This window comes from Serinus canaria, chromosome 2 (genome assembly GCF_022539315.1).
Source record: "Serinus canaria isolate serCan28SL12 chromosome 2, serCan2020, whole genome shotgun sequence".
NCBI lineage: Eukaryota > Metazoa > Chordata > Aves > Passeriformes > Fringillidae > Serinus > Serinus canaria.
Window position 1 is genome coordinate 130,026,761 of NC_066315.1, and position 12,378 is coordinate 130,039,138.

A 12,378-nucleotide genomic window follows, 5' to 3' on the forward strand; every position below is an offset into this window, starting at 1 on the left:
TGCACGTTGCACTCAGTGCCATGGTGTAGTTGTCATGGTGCTGTTCGGTCACAGGTTGGACTCGATAACCTCCCAGCCTCGCTCGCTCCGCGTCTCTGCCACTGTCACACGGCCCGCACGCTGCTTCCGCCTGCCGGAGACACCAAGGAAGCCCCGCCCGCCCACCGCAGGGCACGTGACCTCCACCACCCTCAGAGCCACGGCCCGGCCCCGCCCCGCACTCGCGCCAGACGCTTCCGGCCGAGGGCCGGCGGAGGAGCGCGCATGCGCCGGGAAACCCGGAAGCGCCCGAGTGGTGGAGCCGGGGCGGGAGGCGCTGCCGGAGGCGCTGCGTGCGCGGCGCTCCCGCGGCCCGGCCGGCCCGGGGTGGGCGCGAAGCCTCGGGGTGCTGTGCAGGGCCAGGTAAAGGGGCCCTGAGGGGGCGTGGGCCCGCGGGAGGGACGTGCGAGGATGTGTCCCGAAGGTACGGGCGCGGGGTTCCCGGGTTTGTGAAGGTATCCGGGTGAAGGCGCGGTGACGGGACGGGGAAGGGTCTCCTCAGGATGCCGGGGGTTTGGGAAAGGCTGTGGGGAGGGATGGGAGTGATGGCAGACCTTAACGTCACTTTAGCTCGTGAAGGATGTTGGTTTCTTGGAGTTCAGGCTGGCGCGAAACTGGCAGGGTTGCCTTGTACACAGTGCTGAGACCGGTGACGTGCCTCTAAGGCGGTATTTTAGTGTGGACTCTTATCAATTAGGAGGTACCCTTTTTTGATGTTATCCAAATTTATCCCTTTGATGACTCCAGAAAGGAGTTTCCCTGTCACTTAAATGCTGTGTGAAAGCATGGTGGACTGCTCGATCGCCTTTTCTGTTTCTTCGTTTGTTTGTTTGGCTTTTCTTTTGGACAAGCTAGTTAATAGTTCTTATATATATGTGTGTGTATAAATATATATATATATTCACACACAGATATGTGTGTGTGGATATACATATATATTATATGTAACCTGAAAATTCATACATATAAATAGATGTGCTTGCATCTTTCTATACATTTGATCTTTGTATGTAACTGTATGAACCTCTGACTATAAATGATGTTTAGATTTACTTTCATACATTCGAACAATGGAAGTGTTGCATTATTGAAAATTACACTGGAGCTATGTAACTGACATCTTGATTTTTTTGTCCTTTTCCTAGTGCTTGACCTGTAATACAGAGATCTTCCAGAATGCTGGAGTCCTATGTAACTCCTATTTTGATGAGTTATGTGAATCGCTACATAAAGAACTTGAAGCCTTCAGACCTGCAGTTGTCGCTCTGGGGAGGAGACGTTGTGCTCAGTAAACTTGAATTAAAGTTGGATGTACTTGAACAGGTATGTTATGTTTATAGCAGTTACAGTCCATGTCTTTGATTTAAAAGTAGTTGTCTGAGTTATTTTAAATTGGCCTGCACAGCTAAGTAATAACTTAGTGCTTGCTGGTTTTCTTCTTATGCAAGTATTTTTCCCCCCCTGCACTTAGTTATTCTTGCTTTAATTTCATGCCATTTGTTTAGCAGTGAATGGTAATTCTTTACACATTCTGTAAGTTATGGAATGTGAAGAGAGGCTTTTTTGTGGACATGTTTCTTGTTTCAGTAACTATTGTTTTATGGTAGGACCATTAATTGAATTGCTTTTCCAGTCATATTTACAAATTACATATAATAACTAAGTTGAAAAGTCACCAAGTAAAGTGGGATCTCTTTTTAATTATGATAGTAAACCCATTTGTGCTTTGTATTGTTTTCCAACTTCAGATTCCATTGTTCCAGTTGTATCTGTACTTGAGGAATTGATTTGATCATCTGGCTTCTGTGGATTAAATCAAAGACACAGTAAAACTTAGCCTTAAAACAACAAGCTTGACCAAGTAAAACACTAGATACAGAATTTGGGAGCCTGCTGTCAATATGCAGTGGTAAAGCCTTAGCATAGGGATGGTTTGCTTTCATGCTTATCTAAATTGACAGCTTGAGTGTGTGAGATTGATAAAGCTTCTTTCTGTTGTGCATGAAGTAGCAGGGCTTAGCTGGAGTTCTGTGGCCAGATGTAGTCCAACCAAGTGAAGGAGCTGAGAGAAATGCAGCAAAGAATGGGAAATTTAGTAAATACATCCCTTGAAAGGAGAATAAAATATACAGGGAATATGTTTTTAGTGTTGACTAAAATAAGGTGAGACAAGATAGGGCAAGAATTATTTGGATCTGACAAGAAGCAATTGAATAAATTGCATGTTGGGAGACTTAGGTTAGACAAAAATGGAAATCTCATTTATGTGTCTGATTGCGAGGCATTGGAATAGGCTGGGCCGACTGCGTGTCTCTGTTGGGAACAGCTTTTAATATATGAAAAATATATATATGGTTAATTAAGAATCTCTGAACCTGTTCTCTCTTTGTAAGAGACAATCTTAAAAGAGATCTTGCTCTGTTTTCTGTGCTTTTTTAAGAACCTTACTTGTCTTCCTTCAAGTGTTTCATAGCCTCTGTATTTTCTCTCAAGTCTACTACTGGGTACATATGAGTACAATGCAAGTCTATTACTTGTCCATACAGCTGATTTTCTGCAGGATGTGTTCCCCCATGAGCCTTTTTCAGTGTATATGTACAAAGAAGGGTTGATCAGAAAGGATTTCTGGAGGTCATCTAGTCCAGTCTCCTGTTTTGAGCAGGGCTGTTGCCAGCATTATGTGTTTTTCTTCAGCTAGGTCTTGAACTCTGTCTTGTGAGAAGCTCCTCTCTGGGTAAGGTGGTAAGGTGTTTCAGTGCTCTGCGGTGTTGAGAGAAAGTTTGTCCTAATAATAAATGAAGACTTGGGATGGATATATCAAACTTGCTATCAAACTTATTACCTGTCACTATAAGAATTTTGCTGCTGTCATTGGTGGTGTTCCCTTTCCAGTAGTTGCAGTTACTTGGTAGGTGATCCCTTGCTTCATCTTTGTCTGCCTATGAACTGGGTTCCACATAAACAGCTCAACCTGATAATGTCATGGCTCTTGTGGCATATACTGCCATATGTACCCATGGCCATTTGAATGGGAATGTGAATATGTGATGGATGCAAAACTTAGCTCAGATTCATTGTTTTGACATTATTTGGCTGGGTGTTCATAAAATGTAGTTATCTTCATTTGGTTCTTATTATTCTTTGGAACTTGTCTGGACCCACAGACAAGAGTGGGTCCAGTGAGTATTTAGAGTGTCTTTTTTTTTTTTTTTTTTTTTTTTTTTTTTTTTTTTTGTGGCGTGGATGCTGTTTATTATGCTGTTTATTTCTGCTCAGCAAAACACTTCAAATAAGCACTATAATGCAAAGTATCCAAGCCATTGCAGCTGTCAGAAGCTCCCTTGACAAGGTGGTCCCTAGAAATGATCAGTATATATAATTGTAGTTGGGCTCTCTCCCTGGGTGGATTCATGATTCCCAAAGTTAGTTCCCTTAACTGCTCTGCTCTTGCAACACTGTTCTGTCCTGGATTGCGATCCCCAGCCTGGTTCCCTGCTCTTTATCTGACATGAACACAGCTTTAATTTCATGCTTCAGGTTCTTGGATGCAAATCCATCTGTCCTGGATGCATTTGTCTAGAGCTTTGAACATTTATAGAGAATCCCATTTTCTGTGGAGTTATACATGGTTTTTGGGAGTGTTAGCATAGGTGACACACTACCTGCATGAAGCACTTCATAACAGATTTTGGAAGAAGTGTGTGCTTCCCACTCTGTGCACTTCAGGTGAGGTTAGTGTTTCCATGTCATGTTGGGTTGTTCTGAGCCATCCAACAGTATCCCAAGGGACAGAAAAGAACAAAGCATAAACTGCTGTTTGCCTTATAAAAGATTTTAATTTATATTTTTGACTAAATTGGAGCCAATACCTCTTGAGATCAGATGAACTACAGTTCTTGACAGAAAATTTACCAAATGTGAAGAGAATGTCCCAGTATCTGAAAATACTTTGCATGTTTTTTACATATATTTCTGTAAGTTTTACGCTTTCATTAAACTAAGCTGTTTACAATGTCATTGTAATTACTCTTAGGGTCTGTCCTTCTCTCAGTCCCTCTTTTTTTTGTACAAACCAGTCCTGTTTAAGTCTTCTGTGGAAGTCAAGTACTAGTTTGTACTCAGCTTGAATCTTCTAGGTACAGTGTAGCTTTTGTATATAATTGTGTCACTCTCTGAATATAATTATTATAAAATCTGAATAGATTTTATAATAATTATATTTCGTTGAAGATTAAATCTAATAAAATTTTGGGTTTTTTTGCCTATCGTGAACGATTCAATTACTAAAAGACTCAACATTCCAAGAACTCTTCCATCTGTACATAATATGCACATTATACAAAAACTACTTCAAGAATTAACTTGTAATAAAATTTTGAAATGAATGCTTTAAACATAATTTTTTGGAAAAGCATTTTAAGCATTTTTGTCAAGTTTTGTGTGAAGTCCCTGTAGTACCAGAGGTAACAGAACTACCTCCGAACTTGGTAAGTAGCTTGTGTGTAGTATATCTGTTGGCACAGTGGTGCCAAAAAGATGACATACATCGTGATTCTTCTTGCTGCTTATGTATATTCACATAATTAGTTTTTAGGTGTTTTGCAAATGTGGAAAGATTAAGTAGTCTTTGGAAGACAAAGGATACCTTGATCTAAAAAGAATTTGTATAGAAAGAAACATGAAAAATTCTAATGTACTTAAAATAGTTTTTGGGAAGTGGGAACATTGAAATATCCTTATTTTAAGTCTCTTTTATATGCACTGGTTACTTGTGAAATACAGCCTTGACTGTGAAGAAAAGGTATTGGAGTTAACACTGATCTGGAGAATGAGTACTTGCCTATCACCCCAACTTTTATAACAGTCTTGTGTTTTAGAGCAGGGGGAGATTTTAGGCAAAGGGGAATTAAGATCATCTAGTCTGCAGTCTTACATGTTACCCAGTTATTTATGGGTCAAGCCCAGAAGTTTGATTTAGTCATATATATTTTTGTGAAGGATTTATATGATTAAATGGAAAATCTAAAATGCAAAGTTTAATCAGTCATGGGTCTAGAAGAAATATTAAGAATTTCAAGCAGTACTTCATGAAAGGAGAAAGATTGCATAGGAAACAGGGAGGAATAAAAACGTTCTTTGCTATGTTGTGTTATGAACAAGTTGCTTAATTTGGTACACATTTGTATTGTCTACTGAATGGTACAATAAAGAGTTCTATACACTGCTTTATTCTAATTGCCCTAGCTGTAACCAGGACAATGGGTTTCCTTCTTTCCATGACAGATAACATGTAAAAATTTGTATCTAAATTTCCTTTGAAAAAGAACTACCTTCTAAATAGGTTGTGTGTTTGCTTTTATCACCTTTATTTTGAAATAATTCCTACTTCTGTTTCTTTTAATATCTTGTGGTTAACTAGACAAAAGGAAGAATGTGTTAAATCCACCCAAATAGTGGAAAAGCAGCTATTCTAGAATGCCTTTTGATATAAAGACAAGCCAGGATCTAAATAGATCTTGTGGAAGTGATGAGTGACAAAAACTTAGGCATCTATAAGTCCAGAAGGGGAGTTTATTTCTATTATTTTTAACAGTGGGAGTTTGCTGCCTTGATCTCTGAAAGTGTTCTCTTATGTTGTAATGTATTTTTAGATTGCATGTTTTTTATAATTTATTTCTGTGCCACACTTCATGTGTCTCCCCAGTTCCCCTCGCCCCCATAAAAACCCTCTGGGACAAAAGACATAAGTTATTGTATGATTAATCATATAGCAAGATCTGTAGCTAAACAGTGCAATATTTGCTTTTCAGTGTCTTAACTAAATAAAACTGTCTGGACGCCAATTTTATTTGTGTTGCTTGTGAGCCTAGGGCTGAATTTTTAGGAGAGGCTTTTGGCTAAAATCCTGAAGTACAGTAGTGAACGAGATGAAGAAAAACACTTTCTAAAAACAAATCAACAATTTTCTTTGAACTTGCAATGAGAAAGTCTGAAACTGTCATCTCTTAAAATGGGGACTTGAAATTAGTTGTGACTTTGTGTAAGCATGGCTGAAGAAGGAGTCGAGTTTTTGTAGTATAAGATGGGTGTGGTTTTTTATACTTCATTAATCAGCACTCATTAAGGCCCAAAAAGTAATTTACAAACTGAAAGCTGTACTTGGCAAAAAAATAGAGCTATAATTTAGTGTAGTTTCCTCCTCTTAAGAATTTGTCAGCAGTGAATATACAGTACTCTTAGCTCCTGGATACAGGACAAATTTTCTGATTGTACCAGTAGAAAGGTTTAGGAGGTATCAGCTGCAGAATGGGGGAGATGGTTTCCTAAAATTGCTTCTCTTTGCAGCTGTTGTTGCTGTGATGGTGTAGGTATTGGTAAGAATAGTTGATTTGCTTCTAGTCATCCTGAGGGCTCTCAAGATGCAAACTTGTCACAGGTGTAAATGGTGATGATTTCAACTCTGAACTTAGGAGATGTTAACTAAGAAACTAAATGTTAACTAGACATTAACTAAGAAACTAAAACTTTTTAGGGGGCTTTCAACACATAAAACTAAGATTTGATAATATATTAATTATTCATTAATTTATCACTGATAAAGGTATTCATTTCAATATATTTAGGCAAAAAATTACATTAGCTAGCTTCATAGAAATATTGTATAGGCATACTTTAAGGCTTTATAGTACATCTCAAATAGTAAATGCAAAATGCCCTTGTCCCCAAATGTTATTCATATAGAAGTTCTGTGCAGCAAGGATAGGTCTAGGGTCAAGCAATGCAGGAAAAGGGGCTTTCTGGATCTACTGGTAGATATTTGCTTGAAATTCCCTAGCAACTTACCTTCCTTGATTTCTGAGTTTCATGGACCTTCTCATGTAACATCTGTTAATTTATAGGAATTCTGTGAATTCATTCTGTGAATGAGATGCATGTACCTAACCTGAGCAAGGGGCAAAGGTGCTTAAGCCTTGGCTTGCCAGGATAATTCTGGAGTCCTGAACAAAGATTTGTGTTCCTGAGTTTACCAAAATACAGTTAAGAGCCTGTGTGTGCTGGTCAACAGGAGGCTCAGCAGGAGTCAGCAATGCACCCTGGCAGCCCAGAGGACAAACTCCTTCCTGGGGTGCCTCAAACTCAGCATCCCCAGCTTGTCACAGAGGTGACTGTCCTGCTGTACAGCCTTGGTGCAGCCTTGCCTTGAGCTCTGTGTGCTGCTCTGGGCCCCACAGCTGAAGAATGAGGGTAAAGGATGAGAATGTGTCCAGAGGAGGGCAACAAAGGTGATGAAAGGGCTGGAGGCAGTGTCCTGTTTGAAGGGACTGAGGACTTTGGGCTTGTTTCATTTGGAGAAAAGGAGGCTGAGGGGTGACCTCACAGCTCTCTACAGCTTCCTGAGGAGGGGGCATGGAGGGGGATATGCTGAGCTCTTCCTGCTGGTATGCAGGGATAGGACATGTGGGAATGGTTCAGAGCTGTACCACAGGAGGCTTAGACTGGACATTAGGATGCATTTCCTTACTGAGAGGATGGTCAAACACTGGAACAGGCTTCCTGCAGGCTTCCCAAGCTTGTCAGCGTGTAAGAGGCATTTGGAGAATGCCTTTAATAACATATTTCGACTTGTGGTCGAATTGGCCCTGAATTGGTCAGGCAGTTGGACTGTATGGTCACTGTAGGTTGGCTAAAATTGCTTCCCTGTATCTGGGAGACATAGATTCACTTATTTCTCAACCTGAGAATAAACTGCACTTGTAGTTCCCAGCATCTAAGACAATGAAAATACCAGGCTACAAGGTATATTCTTGACTTCACTTGAAGTGAAGATGTGTTGGTTTTTCTCCATTAAAACTTCAAGACTTGATAGTAAAAATGTCAGAATATGAGATTAGAAGGGTGAAAAGATGAAGCATACCTGAAACCTGAGCATTAGAATACTTAGTATCGAGAATGCTGACTTAAAATTCTAACATATCAAATATTGCTTCTTTATTTTACAGTAAACAATTGTTTTCCTTATTTGAAGCCTTGATTGCTCATCCTGGGACAGCTCTCTAGCCTGACCTTGTGTTGGTTAAGTGTTGAACTAATTTTTTTGCAGAGCACTTGAAGCTACTGGGACATTGCAATGCTTTGTACACTTTATTTTTAATCTAAACTTTGGCACCTTATTTCCTGCTGAATTGCTGCAAGCAGCAGCTGGTTCCCTGAGGCTGTCCTGCAGAGTTGTGATCTGTGTTAGATGGAATGCCCAGGCATTTTTTAGAAGCTCTGGACTGACTTGCACAAGTTTTTAAACCAGTGAGACATCTACATTAGACCTTGCTGGGTAGGAGTCTGGTTTTTCCAATGAAAAATTTAATAACTTTGTGTTTAGTAAGCAGTTTGATGTGAGAGGGGCAACAATGGGCCAAACTTACGAGAACAGAGCTCTTAAAACTCTTAAGCACTAAAATATTTCAAAAGAAATTGCCTTACTGTGGCATTGTCAATATTTAATTCCAAATTTGTACTCTTCACAGAAATACTGGTTGCATATCAGTTTAAGTATTTACCTTCACTTTGCTTCTACTTGTACCTTGAATAGCAAAACACTTTGCAGTAGCTTCATGTGAGAGAGAGGTGGTTTTAAGCTATCTTCTGTTATCAAGGACATGGTAACCCAAATGTCTCCTTTGAACAGACTAATTGTGACATAATTGTGCGAGTGATTATAAAGGCAAATGCCACGTCTTGTGGCACACTGCTGATGAGGGGAGGGAGAATAACTTTTGAGTTGTGATAGAACATTACTATTTTGAGTTACAAATGTGTCTGGAATTTTGATGTTTCAATAGTTAATTCTACATTCTTTGTTGTTGTTAGGAGCTGAAACTGCCATTTACTTTTTTAAGTGGGCATATTCATGAACTTCGGATTCACGTGCCATGGACGAAATTGGGATCAGAACCAGTTGTCATCACTATCAATACAATGGAATGCATCTTGAAGTTAAAGGATGGGGCTCAGGTAAGAAATGTCATAAATGCTTTTCCGACATTGTGAGGTTCATGAGAGTAAGAGTTTCTGTAGGCCACTGTCTTGAAACTCTTCTGAACAATCTAGTATGTGAAGTTGGGATCCCTTTTATTTTCTGAGAGGCTAATATTTTTCTTCTTGTCATGGCTAATATCTTCCTTTATGTTTATTTTTAAACTCTCTATTAGCTGTAGCTGTGTTCTTGCAGATATGAAAGCAAGTTAATAGCGCTCTGTCAGGTTTTTCCCACAACTAGAGAAGAAATGGATTTCAAGAGCAGTATAGCATCCTGTGTTCTTCCAGCTTCTGTGACCCAAGCAGCAGTGTTGGTTGCTTGAGTCAGCTGTATGTGGCACAAATCAGCACTGGGCATTTTTCAAAAGTTGTGTTGCTGTTATTGAAGGAATGCTTTGAAGATGCTGGAATCTAAGTAATTTTTACCTTTAGAAATTTTACTGCTTGCTTGAGTGTATTTGGAAGACTTCTTGTATGTAAGGGTCTTCAGGGATTTTTTTTTTTTTTTTGGTTCCTCACAATAATTTGTGCATTAGGCTGTTTTTACAGGCTCAGGTAAGGTTTCCTTCTGACACAACGAAGCTAAAATATGCAGTGCCTCAATTTTTGTCATATGTCTAACTTAGTTAACCAAAAGTACTTGGTTATGTTAATGTTGAACTTGTTTTTTTAATCAGCATGGTACTTTAATTCTAGAGAGGCTTAAAAGTTTATTTTGCTTGTTGGTTTTCTAAAAGCCTTGTTCACATTTTGATTTTGACAGTGCTTCACTTATATTAAGGATCATGCAAACGAAAATTCCAGTTTGTGAAAAACTCAAGTGTTTGGTAGGGTGCTTGATGAGCTGTTAACATTTAACATCTATAACTAGATACAAGGCAGCAATAACATTGGGAAACACTTTCCTGTTGTTTGATATTTCTTGATATATCCTTTTACAGTTACAGAACTGAGAGGCTTTTATGCTGGAGTAGAAATCTCTAGTCCTAGCCACCCACAGAGGACATACTTGAATTCTGTAGTTACACTTAATCTGTGTGCATATGTGGATGTGCATGTATACACACCACCAGCCAAATATTAAGTACTTTTCCAATGTTAAGGTAAGCTTTTGAGACCAGATGTTTCATGAGAAGTTTTAGGGAGCAGCAAATTGCAACTAATTATGAATTGCAGAAAAAGATTTGTAGCCCATGACTTTGTGCAACCCAGAAGTAATACTTGATATCGGACCTTGCAGATGGCTACTGCTGAAATGATCAGATTTCCTGCTTGTGTGGTATTTGAAACTTAAATTTTGTGGTGCATACATCAAGAGGTCAAGTGTCATGAATGTAAAGCACTCTCAAAACAAGTATTTGTTACAGATGTTTAAGATTCAGAGGCAAGAAAAGAGTTTTGAAAATTGCAACTGACATTTGAACAAATTATTCATTGGTATGTATGCTCAGGAGGGTAAAATTTGGGTCTGTGCCATAGAAGGATTATCTTTGATGAACAAGAATGTAGATGAAAACACTTTTATGCTGTTTTCTGTGGATAGGGTTTAAAAAGTTGACAAGTTGAATTTCATTTTTTCAATTACTATTTGAAAGAGTTCAAAGTATGGCAATGTACTTGGCTAAAAACAATTGTCATAAAAATTTTTGATAAAAATATGAATGAAATGAAATATTTCTGTGGAAAATAATAGTGAAATGAACTTTCATCAAGTTTAGCTCCAGTTGGAACTGTTCTGCCAGGAACTTCATGTCAGTGAAGAGCATAATTAGCAAGAAAGCTTAGTTTAGTTCTCAAATTGATTGGCTTGACCCGGTATTTCCTTCCTCAGGTGAGACCTCTAATGAGCACGGGGATAATTTCACCTGAGCAAAAAATAAAGTTCTTGACCTCAGCTTAGTAAGATGTGTTTTCTTTGGAAAGGTGCTATTTCAAACAATGTTTCTCTTGAAGATATATGAAGTTTAAAATACTTGGCATTGTTTGAAGCTATTATCCAGTGACCCTACAGATTTTTTAAAAAGAAAGAGAGGGTTTTGCTCACATCTTTGAAGAGTATCTGTTCCCTGGGGTGCTTTTGTATAGATATGTTTTACTGTGATGCTGTGTCATTGTTAGTTCAGCGTCAGTATTAGTTTAGTTAGGGTTTTTTGTTGTTTGTGCTAATTGCAGCATCTCCTCAGCTAAGTTTGGATTAGACAGTAATGGCTCAACTTTTAGTTTATGCAAAAATTCTTTTTCTAAGCAGAATTGCTTTATAAGTGGTAAGTTCACTTAATGATGTACAAAATCCAGAATTCTGTAGAATTTGTGGATATTTACATTTTGAAGGTCTTTGCTTTTCCCCTTTTTCTTCTGTGCTTTGTTTCCTTTTTCTTCTTTTCTACATCTGGTACTACTGCTTCTAAAACCCAAGTGTGAAATGTGGATACTTTACAAGAAAACTAAACTGAAGTGCTGCATCAATTTTGCATGAGTGAAGGGGTGTTCTATTGAACATGCTTTGTTTGTGCACTTTTGGTTATGACTTTGGTTAGTATCAGTACTTGAAATAGGATTTGACTGTGAGGTGTTTCACATTGCTTTTTGATGATGTCTGTCAGCCTAATGCAACTGTGCCTGTCCTTTTTTTTTTTTTTTTTGCTCCTGAACTAATCTTCTGCAGCACTGAGTTTAAATATGAGCATTTATAATGTTCTCAAATATGTTGGTATGATTTTTATATTTGTTCTTAAACACTTTAATGTGATTCTGAAATTTGCTTGACTTGTATTTAGGTTATATTAATTGACTGTCCTGACTCTGTTCTTCATGAGTGCTATATTTTGTTTTAGAAAGTGGTTAAAGTTCCAGTATTTTATGTTCTTCTCATTACCTATATATATATTACCTATCTATATATATTAAATCTCTGGGCTTCATATAGAATTGAAACCACTTTTTAAAATATGTAAATATGTGCTGATTGCTGCTTTTCCTATGAGAGGTTTTCTCCCTTTGTCCTGTTGGACTGTTCTTAACTCTTTTCTCTTCTACTAGTTCTTTTTTTTTTTTTTTAATATATTTGAAATTCTTTGCTTCTTTCTCTTCCCCCCTCAGTGCTAAAGTATCTCCATGCCCAAACCAGAGGCTTTAAATTCAGGTAGTGCAAATTGGGAAGGACAAGCCTGTAAGCCTGTGTCTGTTTTCTTCACCTTCTTGCCATTATAACAAACCACAAGATCATTCTTCATGTTCCACCTTGATTCTGTTCTTTTTGTCTTGGAACTGATGCAAATGAGGGGATCAAGGAGAAATGTGTTATTT

At 38.4% G+C, this 12,378-nt stretch overlaps 1 protein-coding gene across 7 annotated transcripts in view; it reads left to right on the forward strand.

Annotated features, from left to right (window-relative positions):
- The first annotated feature begins 241 nt into the window (after positions 1–241).
- Positions 242–12,378, forward strand: part of VPS13B (vacuolar protein sorting 13 homolog B) — a 430,054-nt gene continuing 417,917 nt past the window's right edge. For 4 of the 7 annotated variants that reach the window (XM_018912397.3, XM_018912426.3, XM_018912420.3 and 1 more), the window contains exons 1-3: positions 263–463; positions 1,185–1,362; positions 8,905–9,048. In XM_018912397.3, coding sequence (XP_018767942.2) covers positions 1,216–1,362; positions 8,905–9,048 — 291 coding nt within the window. In that variant the 5' untranslated portion in view covers positions 263–463; positions 1,185–1,215. Of the gene's footprint in view, positions 464–1,184; positions 1,363–8,904; positions 9,049–12,378 lie in introns of all 7 variants that reach the window. The other 3 variants (XM_018912403.3, XR_007776824.1, XM_030234395.2) reach the window with 3 other exon arrangements.